The following is a 12776-nucleotide window of genomic DNA, read 5'->3' as shown; positions in this document are numbered from 1 at the left end:
GAAGGGTCTCTCTAAAGAAGGCAAGTTATTTGGTGGGTAGGACCAGCTTTATTGGTTTGGACAATATGGACAGAAAGAAACAAAAGATTGTTTGAAAACATGTGTTTCGGAGGAAAATTTATGTAAACGTTTTTGGGGTAGGATGTACTCATGGGTAGGAACACATAAATGATTCAGGAATAGACCATATAACTCTTTTTATAATTCTGGGGATCTTTTTGTATCTATGCACACAGGGTAAACAATACAGAAGATGTACAGCTTTTAATTGGGAACTGCACAACTCCTTGTGCAGATTTGGTTTGCTTTTTGTCTAATATATTACTTTACCTTTCTCTCAAAAAAAAACCCATGTGTTTCCCAAGTGTATTCATATTTGTATCCGTATTGGAGCTGTTTGATACCTGTTAGTGGTGTTAGTGAAGGGGTATTTCGGTCTTTGTACTTGTTGAGAAGGTTGATGTGTACTGTTATGTCAGTTCGAGTGCTTCTTACTTAAAGAAGGGCACTTAAGTCTTTTCCATTTAGTTAATAATATAATAACAGGTCTGGCCGAATCTAGAGAGAATTATCTTTCTCTAATTTGAACCAGCCTCTCTCTTTTCTCATCTTTCTCTCTTCTTCTTTCTTCTCCTACTTTACTTTACTTTACTTTAAAGTCAACAAACAAGACAGAATTCTAGGGCAGGTCAAACTTTAACATGGTATCAGAGCAAGGTTTAACAAATCAGACTTGCTAAAATTCTGTCTTTTGTGCATTCGAATTAGGGTTTCTCTTGGGTTTCTCAGCTATTAGTTGGAGACTGGGAAAAGGGCTGAAAAGGAGTGATCGCCCTCTTCCCTAGGAGGTTCCAATGCCTCCAATTGTGTCGTTGGTGATTGGTTGCTGTGGTTTCTAAGCCCTAGTTAGGGCTGGTAAGTGTGGTGCAGTGGTGTCTCAGCCCTTCGTGTGGTTGGCCTTCAGGCAATGAGGTAAAGTTTTTTTTATTATCTGTTATGGAATACATGAGAGGTGTAGTACAGTTCGCATGATGAGTTTTCAGATTGCAGTATGGTAGGGTTTATGGTTGGGTTTATGCTAGGGTTTATTCTGGTTTGTGTGTGAATCGAAGGGCAATAGTGTCTACTTAATGGTGAAACTCCCTATAACTGTGGATTAGGGTTTGTGGTGTTACAAGTGTGGTTTTCAGCATTTGATATCGCTGAAATCAGTGTGTAGACTTCGGTGAGTAGGGGTTGTGGTGTTGCAGTTTTCAGCACTTAATACTGCTGAAATCAGTGTGCAGATTTCGGTGAGTAGGGTTTGTGGTGTTGCAGTTCTCAGCATTTATTACTGTTGAAATCAGTGCTCAGAATTCAGTGATAAGGAGTTCGGCAATGGCAGATAACAGTGATAGTAAACCTAGTGTCATGATCTCTACTGATTACCTGAATGTCCAAATGACCTCCATTAAACTGAATGGAGAGAACTATGTTCCTTGTGCCAAGTCTGTAGAGGTTTTTCTGAAGGCAAAGAAGAAAGTGAAGCATATAAGAGAGGAGAAACCCCCTGCTAATTCTCAAGAGTATGAAGACTGGGAACAGGAAGATGCACAGATCATTACATGGTTGTGGAACAGTATGGAACCCAAAATCAGTGTGAACTTCATGTTTCTTGACACAGCCAAAGAGGTGTGGGATCATGCTAAGAAACTGTATTCAGGTCAGGATAATACCACTAGGGTATATCAACTGTATCAGCAATACTTCAATCTGCAACAGGGAAGTCAAAGCCTTGAGGAGTACTATGCCAGTGTGAGGAATATCCGTAATGAGTTAAATGTCTATCATCCCCTCACTTCTGATGTCAAAATTCAACAGCAACAGCGAGAGCAGCTTGATGTGACACGGTTTCTGGTGGGGCTAAAGTCTGAGTATGAACCAGTACGAGCTCAGATACTAGGGGGATCTGCTCTTCCATCTTTAGAGGAGGTGTTTGCCCGTCTTCGGAGGGCTTCCATTGGATCTATGGATCTACACATACCCGTGGTGGCAGAAGTGGGGCTCGAGGAGCCCAGCCTGGCAGAAGTGGTAGTGGTGGATCTACACATACCCGTGGTGGTGGTCATACTGGAGGCAGAGATCTAGGGGGAGCTCGTGGTAGAGGACGTGGCTCGGGTCCACGGAAGTGTACTCATTGTGGATTGGATGGACATACCATTAACTACTACTACGACTAACATGGTCCTCCCTCGACGTGGGCCAACCATGCCATGACTAGTGACACTAGTTTCAGCTCTAGACAGGAGAACCGGTCAGCTGACCCGTTGCCTTCTACTCCCTCAGATGGCCTAGGCAAGGAGATGGTGAATGTTCCTCGGGATGAGTATGAGAGGTTTGTTCAATCCAAGTCACAGCAGAACACAGCTTCCTTTGCACACTCAGGTATGGCTCGTTTGGCATCCACACCCAACCCCTGGATTATTGATTCTGGAGCCTCCGATCACATGACGGGAACTCCAGGTGTGTTTTCATCTCTCACTCATTGCTCAACATCACAATCTGTTACCCTCGATAATGGCTCCACATCATCTATCTGTGGTGTTGGTAATGTTGACCTAGACCCTGTATCCCTATCCTCTATTTTATATGTACCTAAGTTTCCATTTAATCTTATGTCTGTTAGTAAGCTGACCAAATCCCTTAAGTGCTCCATCACATTTTACCCTTCTATGTGTGTTTTTCAGGATCTCAAGACCGGGATGAAGATTGGTGGAGGGCATGAAGCCGGTGGACTGTATTATCTTGATGGTGGTGGACGAACGTCGACGGCCCTTCAGTCATCCATTTCTCCTCTCCAGTGGCATTGTAGATTTGGTCACCCTTCCTTGAGAGTGTTGCAGTCCTTAGTCCCTTCATTGAGTCAACTTTCTGTTTTAGATTGTGAGTCGTGTCAATTGGGAAACACCATCGTGTTCCCTTTCGTTCTAGGGTCGATAATAGTGTGTCAAGTCTTTTTTCTTTAATTCATTCAGATGTTTGGGGTCCTTATAAAGTGATGTCATATAATGGATACCGATATTTTGTTATTTTTGTTGATGACTGTTCAAGAATGACGTGGCTCTATTCAATGAAAGAAAGAAGTGAATTATTTGCCATCTTCCAGAAATTTTATGCTGAGATCCGCAATCAATTTGGCGTTCACATCAAAATTTTTCGTTCTGATAATGGACGTGAATACTTGTCTTCATCTTTTCAAGAATACTTGGACCACCATGGCATTATACACCAAACTTCATGTACTTACACTCCGCAACAAAATGGGGTGGCTGAGAGAAGGAACCGTCATCTTGTAGAAACGGCACGCTCCCTCATGCACCACATGAATGTTCCCAAAACCTTTTGGAGTGATGCAATGCTCACCTCTTGTTTCTTAATTAATCGGATGCCCACGTCTATCCTTGATGGTCGTTCTCCTTTTAGTATCTTGTTCCCCAACATGTCTCCGTTTCCGCTTCCTCCTTGGGTATTTGGGTGTGTCTGCTTTGTTCATAATCTGGGTCCCGTGACTGACAAGTTAGATGCACATTCCCTGAAATGTATCTTCCTTGGCTATTCCTGAACTCAGAAAGGGTACAAGCGTTATCATCCCAGTTCTCGTCGTTCCTTGGTATGTGCTGATGTTACATTCTTCGAGTCTACTCCGTTCTTCGTCGGGTCCGGTGCTGCTGCTTCCTCCTCATCACCACCTCCTCTTCCTCTTCCTGTGGTTGATCCACCTCCTCTGGTTCCAGTCATGCCTACGTCCTTGCCTCCGGTGCCACCGTCGGTTGAACATCCACCCATCTATCTCGTGTATACACATCGCCCGCGTGTACCGGCTGCAGCTCCTCCAGCTTCATCACCGTCAACAGATCCAGCTCCGGCTCCAACACCAGCCTCCGACCTAGATCTCCCTATTGCCTTCCGGAAAGGTAAACGTACTTGCACCATTCACCCTATTTCCAATTTTGTTTCACTTACCCACCTCTCTGCCTCCCATCGCCAGTTCATCTCTTTGTTATCCTCCGTGGTTGTTCCTAAGGATTTCCAGGAAGCCCTTACCTCTCCAGAGTGGTGTCGTGCTATGGAAGAAGAGCTCTCTGCTTTGCATCATAATCACACTTGGGATCTCAACGCTCTTCCTCCTGGGAAGCAGGCTGTCGGTTGTAAGTGGGTGTATAGTGTTAAGTACTTGCCAAATGGTCGTGTTGAGCGCCTGAAGGCGCGGCTGGTTGCCAAAGGGTACTCCCAAACCTATGGCATTGACTACACAGAGACATTCTCCCCGGTTGCTAAGATAGGATCAGTTCGTGTCGTCTTCTCTCTTGCAGCTATGTATGATTGGCCTCTCCATCAGCTAGATATCAAAAATGCCTTTTTGCATGGTGATTTGCTCGAGGAGGTCTACATGGAGCAACCACCAGGGTTTGTTGCTCAGGGGGAGGATGGTAAGGTATGCAGACTTAAGAAGGCTATTTATGGACTTAAACAGTCCCCTCGAGCATGGATTGGTAGGTTCAGTGAGGTGGTCAAGAAGTTTGGTATGAAACAGTGCCAAGTCGATCACTCTGTCTTCAGTTTTGACTCTTCAGCAAGCAAAATAATATTGGTGGTGTATGTGAATGATATCGTTGTGACTGGGAATGACAAAATGGGCATTGACAGATTGAAGGCATTCCTACAGGAACACTTTTAGATAAAGGACCTTGGCAAGTTGCATTACTTTTTGGGCATAGAGGTAGCAAGATCTAAGCATGGCATTAATTTGTGTCAGAGGAAATATGTGCTCGATTTATTGGAAGAAACAAGGTTGTTGGGTACTAAACCGGCTGAGACACCTATGGAAACAAATACGAGGTTGAGCAGTGATATAGGTGAAGTATTTGAAGACCCTGGCAGATATCGACGGCTTGTAGGCAAACTAAACTATCTAACCATTACTCGGCCAAATATTTCATTTGCAGTTAGTGTGGTGAGTCAGTTCATGCAGAAACCTTTGGTCCCACATTGGAATGCAGTGCTAAGGATTGTGAGGTATCTGAAAGGAGCTCCTGGTTGTGGTTTGTTGTACAGGAGTGGTGAAAAACTGGTAGTAGAAGGATATACCGATGCTGATTGAGCAGGTTCTATGTCTGACAGACGATCCACCACAGGCTATTGCACCTTTCTAGGGGGTAACCTGGTAACGTGGAAAAGTAAGAAGCAAACAGCTGTGGCAAGAAGCAGTGTAGAAGTAGAATATAGGGCCATGGCACATACTGCTTGTGAATTAGTGTGGCTGAGGAACCTTCTACAGGAGATAGAATATGACATCAGTACTCCAATGAAGCTCTATTGTGACAATCAGGCAGCAGTTCATATCTCTTCCAATCCAATGTTTCATGAAAAAACCAAGCACATCGAAGTTGACTGTCATTTTGTGAGAGAGAAGGTGCTGAATGGGGTGATAGAAACTGCATATGTTAGTACGGGAAACCAATGGGCAGACCTGTTTACAAAAGATTTGAGTCGGGGGAGAGTGGACTACATATGTAACAAGCTGGGATTATATGATATATACTCACCAATTTGAGGGGGAGTGTTAGTGGTGTTAGTGAAGGGGTATTTCGGTCTTTGTACTTGTTGAGAAGGTTGATGCGTACTGTTATGTCAGTTCGAGTGCTTCTTACTTAAAGAAGGGCACTTAAGTTTTTTCCATTTAGTTAATAATATAATAACAGGTCTGGCCGAATCTAGAGAGATTTATCTTTTTCTAATTCGAACCAGCCTTTCTCTCTTTTCTCATCTTTCCCTCTTCTTCTTTCTTCTCCTACTTTACTTTACTTTACTTTACAGTCAGCGAACAAGACAGAATTCTAGGGCAGATCAAACTTTAACAATACCATATCCATCCATGTCCCTACTATCCTGGTAACTTAGATTCATTCACATAACCTACAAAGAGCAACAAATGGCAAGATACTTACATCAATTGTACAGCCATAGCCGGAGGGAACCACTTCTTTAGCTTTTCAAATTTTGCTATTCCTTGAACTGCAGTGACTGGGATAGCAAAGAAAATTGTCAGAACCATTGCTGCAAGAAAGGCTCCAATTTTGTAGAGTGGTAGATGAGCATATGGGATAGCCAAATTACTCCATAGAACGTCCCTTGGTTCTGGAGCCATTTCTGTTATCCATGAAAGTGGATTTGCATGATGTTGAGATTGGGCAGCAAGTGTAGCACCCCACCGTGTCTTGAAGGACACAAATGCAACAGGCAACTCCTAGAAATGAAAGGTGATAATTGGTTAGAAAAATATTGATCCATCTAAGACCATAAAGAGAAACTGAAAATGGAAAATATGACACTATATGATTAAAAGAGAATAATTAACTATGTTCTACAGAAACTTATATTTGTTGAGGAACAGGCTCACAAACCGTATATAAGAAAATTTGCAATTCATTTTCATTCGAAGAGAACATATCAGATAATTTCAATACAGTGCAGAAAATATGAACTGAACAGATAAGATATACCTGCATACATACAATCATGCAGAAAATATAACACTGTCAACTCAAAGGACGGAGTGCACAAAAATGGACTGTAAGAACCTTACGCTTACAGTGAATTGTACTTACACAGAATGCTTAATTGAGTTCTATTTGTTTTACATCCTTTAGCATTGGGTACTTCCTAACCCCATAGGGCTCATGTGTGATGTCCATAAAATTATGCTATTTTCTAAATGTACAACTCAATCCCCACACCACAAGGTATAGTGCTAAGGGAAAGTATCAAAGTATACATTTTCCATATAAGTATATTTCAAAAAAAAAATTAGTTACCAAAAAAAAGAGTTGTAAGAGGTACCCTTAAAGCATCTGTGCACTGCCAACCAAGAATATAGCCTTCCCATAAGACCTTTGCTACATAATCTGCCACATTAATCTTCTCAAAAATCTTTGCACTTCCTTTTTGACCATACCATCCAGACCAGAGTCAATGGAATTATTCACCAAATTACTTCCCCCTCTTACTAAGTCCTCTGACCTGCCGGTTCCATAGAAAGTCTTCCATGCTTTCATTTCTCTAAATGAAACTTGAAACTATGTTTACCAACAGGTGGCATATATTAAAAATGAAGGGGGGAGGTTAAGAGTTTTGGCAGAAGTCTCGGTTTGGTGCATGGTTTAGTCTTTCTTCCTTCAAGGTCTTGTTTCAAGTCCATCTTATCCTGGTTGGAATAGAAGAGAGACCTTTTTGTAGTCAATGTTTGATAGAGGGTCAAGCTGTTGACATTTACTGGTTTTATTTGCAGTTTGGTTAAGCTTTTCTGTTGTTTCTGGTAAAAGCCCTGGGAGGGATTGGTTTTATTTTATCATAATATATATATATATATATATATATATATATATAATTAAAATGAAATATTCATGAAACATCTATAGCATGTGACAGTGACATTGAATAATCTGGAAACTAACAACAGTAGTACCGTTAATCGAGTGGGTGGAGTTGGTATTGATTGGGACAGTGTAAGGTCGAGGCAGGTTCTGTAATTCATTAAGTTGGATTGAATTCAATAGCAGGTGCCTTGGGGTCAAGTTTGGGCAGGCAAACCCATAACAAAATCAACTCTCTAACATCCCTAATTAGGCATAATCTTCTCCTATAGCATCTTACCAAGTTTCCATTAAATCCTATTCAATACATAGGTTACCATGATAGTAAGAATAGAAGCTAGTGTTTAGCCTACATTCATATGGTTTTAAAACCACAAACAAGAGCCAATAAGTTTTCCCACTTATTTCAGACAATTACAGAAAAAGATCATAGAAAAAGCTTTTCCTTAATAACAATTAAAGTTAGACCCCATTAACAATGTAAAGATGATAAAGAGAAAATTAACAATTACCTACATAAAACTTCAGCACGTATCCACATTACACATCCATAAAAAATAAGGCCACTACCCACTGCTGGTCTGGGCTATTTGGTGGACAGTATAAGGGTCTAACCTCTGGCTTTTTTCTGCAAAAAGTGATCACTCTCATACTTGAACCCGGCATTCTCATGCTTATCAGCCAAAGATTTTACTATCATGCCAAGCAATGACCCGTACATATCACACATACACAAACCAAAAAGGACATAGGTTGAAGTAATGAGAAATGATAAAAGGGCTCATAATTTAACGATAAATATGGTAGTAAACAAAACAGACTAGCATAACAGGATTCATGTAGCCAACCACATATAGTTAGTGCAACACTTAGATGATGATGGTGCTATATGTCAAAAATTGCCAGGGGACATGATATTCTTGGGTTCTTGTGTTCCTTTAGTCTCACAAACATGGTTCTTTCTCATGCACCTCTTTTTTCCAAGCCCTTCATCTCAACCTCCCATGTTTTTTTTCCAGTAAAAGCCATTTGGAAATGGCCAAAGCCACCTAAAATAAAAGTTTGTTCTTGGGAGGTGGTACATTGGAGAATTAATACTTTTCAGGTATTGAAAAGGAAAAAACCTAATGGTTGTCTTATTCCAAACAAGTGGTTCCTATATAAAGCAAGCAGCGCGACTACTACTCTTTTACTAATCACATGCCCCACTGAATAGCATGGGGAGATTATGATAATTCCTCCTTTAAACCCTCTACACAGAGAGGGATAGTCACAGGGGTTGTCTTAGAGGGGCTCTCCTATGGTCAATATGGGAAGACAGCAATAGTCAAGTTTTAGGGAAGTTTCCCACTCAACGGAAGTGGTAACAAAATATTTTGATAGGAATGGCCTCCTTGGCCAAAACTGTCATTGTATGTTTCATTGATGACATAAAAAGGATGGTCCAATGTATCAAATTGCTCCACTACAAGGACAGTAAGTGCTTCCCTTTAGAAGGCTCCTAACGGAAATCATGTAAAGCTTAATTTTGATGGAAGCAGCATTGAAAAATCTGAAATCCAGGAATTTCAAGCATCAGTAGGGTGTTAAGAAAACAGTGATGGTGAAGATTTGTACTCTGGACTTATAGGCCAAGAATAGTCATTGTGGGCTGAACTCTTAGTTGTATACCAGGGTATGAAGCTGGTGAAGACCCTAAATTTTAATGATTTAATCATGGAAGGTGATTCTAAGCGTCATTGTAAGCTTCTTGTAAAACAACAACCCAAGACTTTAGCTGTAGCATCACCGGATGAAAAGTTGCACGAGACTTATAAGCTCAACTTCTGTGGATAAAAAGGGAGGCCAACTGCTCAGCTGACCTTTTATCCAAATAAAGGATCAACATGGAAAATTTGTATTGAGGAATGACAATTGGGGAACCAAATGCTCATGGTAATAATATATGATGTAAACCAGAGTTGCTTGGGGTGCTGAAACTTCTTCACGTAAATTAGGCTTTCTTCTCAATTAATAAGACGAAGTAACCAGTAATCAATCGAATAACTCTAATGTACCTAGAAAGTAACTTCTAGAATGAGGAAAGCACAACTATTGATTTCTCAAAATTCTTATGTTGTAACTATGGACCCAAACTCTAGCTTTTCCGCACAAAGTATACACACCAGATGTTTTGCAAAAAGTGGTCAGAGACTCAAAATACATTCTCATGCTTGTTAGTCCAGGATGTTACCATTGCACCAAGCCCTTTTATAAGACATGCACATAAGCAGTTGAAAAACAAACCAAGTAACTTCAATATACCTAGAAACTGACTTTTAAAATAAGGAAAGAACCACAATTGATAGAAAATTCTCCTCATGTAACATTGATAGACAAAAAACTATAAAATGAAACTAATCCAAAGTAGGAAACTGCTTTATTCTAGAATTATCTAACTTACTGGTGAATCCTCAACATCTTTTCTACAGTAGACCATCTGATAAGATTGATAAGAATATGGATGATGCTTGGAGAAGAACTGTTCTACACAACATTCATGAGACTTATGCTCAGTGCAGAATGGAATTTCTCTTACTAAAACTGTGAACTGCTCAGGCCGATTCCTAACATTGCAAAGGCGTTTAATCCTTTTCACCGATATCTCATTGTACTCCTAAGATGAAACAGTACAAAAAGGCACCATGTATATCAAACCATAGAAAGTCCAAATGAGCAACAAATATAAAAATCTTCAAAAATTTTTCAACCAAAACAGATGGTCCAATTGAGCAAGAGAAAGTCATGCAAATTGTAAGGAGATAGGCATAAATTTTGGGATTACATATAAAAATGAATGGGAAAGATACATTTTTGTACGCTAAAAGTATCATCCAAAAAGACCAACGCAACTGGAAATTATCAAGAACCACAGAAATTTCATTCTTCTCATCAAAATAATCCAGTAAATTAAATAACATATAGTTTTTGCTAACAAGAAAATGTCACTAATATTATCAAGGGCGGTAACTGTTATGCACAACATAAAAGAATAATAAAACATTCTATTGATTATATGATATTTCTTATTATATTCCTCATAGAAATGGTCAATTAAAAACATTAGCAGTTATTATGATGTTCTAATTCCTGTTTAGATTTTATGACATTATCTACTGACAAGGTTAAAGGCATTTATAATCAATAGTTTTGTTGTCTTACTACAGGGAAGCATCTGGTTGTCAGCTTTTCATCATCCAGCTCCTACAGAAAAAGACTTACAATAGACCATTAGCTATGCCATTGGTACAGGTTATGATAGCTTCTCGTAGGGAAGTTATGTCACAAATCACACTTATTTCCTGTATACCAATACACACTTTCCCATGTAGATCTAAATATTATGGTGATGCTTACATGCACCACTTTATCCCATGCCAATATACTTCACTTTTCTATGCATGGGGGCTTTGAAATTTCCCTCGGGTGTGAACCAAGGACTCTCCAATGGAAAAGATAGTAGAAAAGGAAAAAACAATAATCCGATTTGATAATAGTGAAAAAGAAGAGAGAAAGAGAGATCTTAGTGAGAAGAGAAGAAGAGATGGGGAGAAGCCAATAATGATCTGGCCACCCCACCCATTATCTTATATACTCATAAAAAATATTAATAACAAAGACTATAGTGCCCTTAATGGGGAAGCTACTGTTCATAACATAAAAAACAGCTCAAAAAAAAAACAACATAAACTAATGGGCCTTGGGCCCAATAACACTAACTAAAGATTATAAACAAGAAAAACATTAGAAACTACTGAGTGTCCCCCCTCGAGTTGGGAGTGGATGTCACACATTCCCAACTCGTATAGATCATGTTCAAAATTATTTCTTGCAACTCCTTTTGTGAGAATATCAGCTAGTTGTAAAATCAGATGCAACATATGGTAGGCACCCTTTCTCTTATGAAATGTCTGTCCACCTCTATATGCTTTGTTCTATCATGCTAAATTGGGTTACGAGCAATGTTAATTGTTGCTTGATTATCACAGTACATCATAGGTTATTCTGCATCAACTCCAATCTTTCCCAATAAGGACCGAACCCAAAAAAGATCTAAAACACCAAGTTCCATAGCTCTATATTCAGCTTCTACGCTCGACCTAGCTACAACTGATTGCTTCTTACTTTTCCCAAACCAGATAACCTCCAACAATAGTACACACTCCTGATGTAGATCTCCTGTCATCTGGGCACCCTATCCAACCAACATCTATGTAAACTTCCAGCTTCAAATGTCCATGGTCGGCAAACAATATTTCTCTAACTGGATGTCCTTTTAGATAGGCAAGGAATCCTATCAATGGATTTCCAATGTTGAAATGTGGGGCATGCATGTATTGACTCACCACACATATCTGGTCCGGTCATGCTCAAATATAACAACCGGCCTACCAATCAATGATATGACCCTACCAATCTTTTTCTTTCTTTACCTTCCTTGGTCGTGTACCAAGAGAAAAATCAAATGAATCTGGGCTGCTGAATGCTGTCAGACCTTTGTGAGGTTTATAACTCCTTTTTTTTCGATCGTGTGATCCTGTACCTAAAAAAAGGTGATTGTAGGTCACGGATGACCTTTTATCTCCAGTTTTTGGCTTGATTATAAGTGTTAAGGATCTCTCCTGATGATTAATGTTCTTAGACATTCTAGAAGGTTGGTAGGTTGGGACTGTTAACCTGTACAGGTCTGAAATCAGTCTGATCTTGCCTCTTTTGTCTGGAAATTGATGCTGTTTTGTGCTCAGATTGAGTCCAAACCGAAGTGTGTGTGAGAGGACTGAGTACATGCGTGGAGCAATTTTTTTTCTTGGTGTAAGGAGGGATCCTAAGTTGAGTGTTGAGACTGAAATTCTGTTTTGACCATGTCCTCTGAGAATTCTACTACTTTGGGGGTTTCAAGAAGTCAAAATGGACTGTGGGGGAATGGATATGAGTTTTCCTATGGCTGTAATCCCCTTCGATGGACTAAACTACCTTGAATGGTCTAGGAGAATAAAACTCTACATCACTGCTAGGGGGAAGGATATATTAATGGGAAAGTGAAGGAACCGAAGAATGGAAGTGCTGAATATGATAGGTGGAACCAATGCTCCCTGCCACCAAAGCACAGTATCTTGAGGTGGATCTCCTGTCATCAATACACACAACCCAATCAGTATAAGTGTATGCCTCCAGCTTCATATGCCCATGCTTGGAAAATAGAATACCTTTCCCTAGAGTGCCCTTTAAGTAGCACAAAACTCTTTTTGCGGCTACTAAATGTGTATCTCTAGGGGAATGCATAAACTGACTAATAACAGTCATGCATAGGAAATATCTGGTCAT

General features: G+C 40.1%; 1 protein-coding gene across 6 annotated transcripts in view; it reads right to left on the bottom strand.

The window, feature by feature from the left end:
- Nucleotides 1–12776, bottom strand: part of LOC148845123 (Early-responsive to dehydration stress protein (ERD4)) — a 94342-nt gene that overhangs the window by 55700 nt on the left and 25866 nt on the right. For 4 of the 6 annotated variants that reach the window (XR_016102546.1, XM_088956060.1, XM_088956063.1 and 1 more), the window contains 2 exons: nt 9856–10068; nt 5988–6286 (listed from right to left, as the gene is read on the bottom strand). Coding sequence is in view for 5 of the 6 variants with exons in the window: in XM_088956060.1 (XP_088812186.1) it covers nt 5988–6286; nt 9856–10068 (512 nt within the window). In the remaining variant the exon portion in view is untranslated. The remainder of the gene's footprint in view (nt 1–5987; nt 6287–9855; nt 10069–12776) is intronic. The other 2 variants (XM_088956062.1, XM_088956065.1) reach the window with 1 other exon arrangement.

This window comes from Nelumbo lutea, chromosome 7 (genome assembly GCF_056320005.1).
Source record: "Nelumbo lutea isolate HS-2025 chromosome 7, American lotus-T2T, whole genome shotgun sequence".
Classification (NCBI taxonomy): domain Eukaryota; kingdom Viridiplantae; phylum Streptophyta; class Magnoliopsida; order Proteales; family Nelumbonaceae; genus Nelumbo; species Nelumbo lutea.
This window is presented reverse-complemented; position numbering and strand designations above follow the sequence as displayed.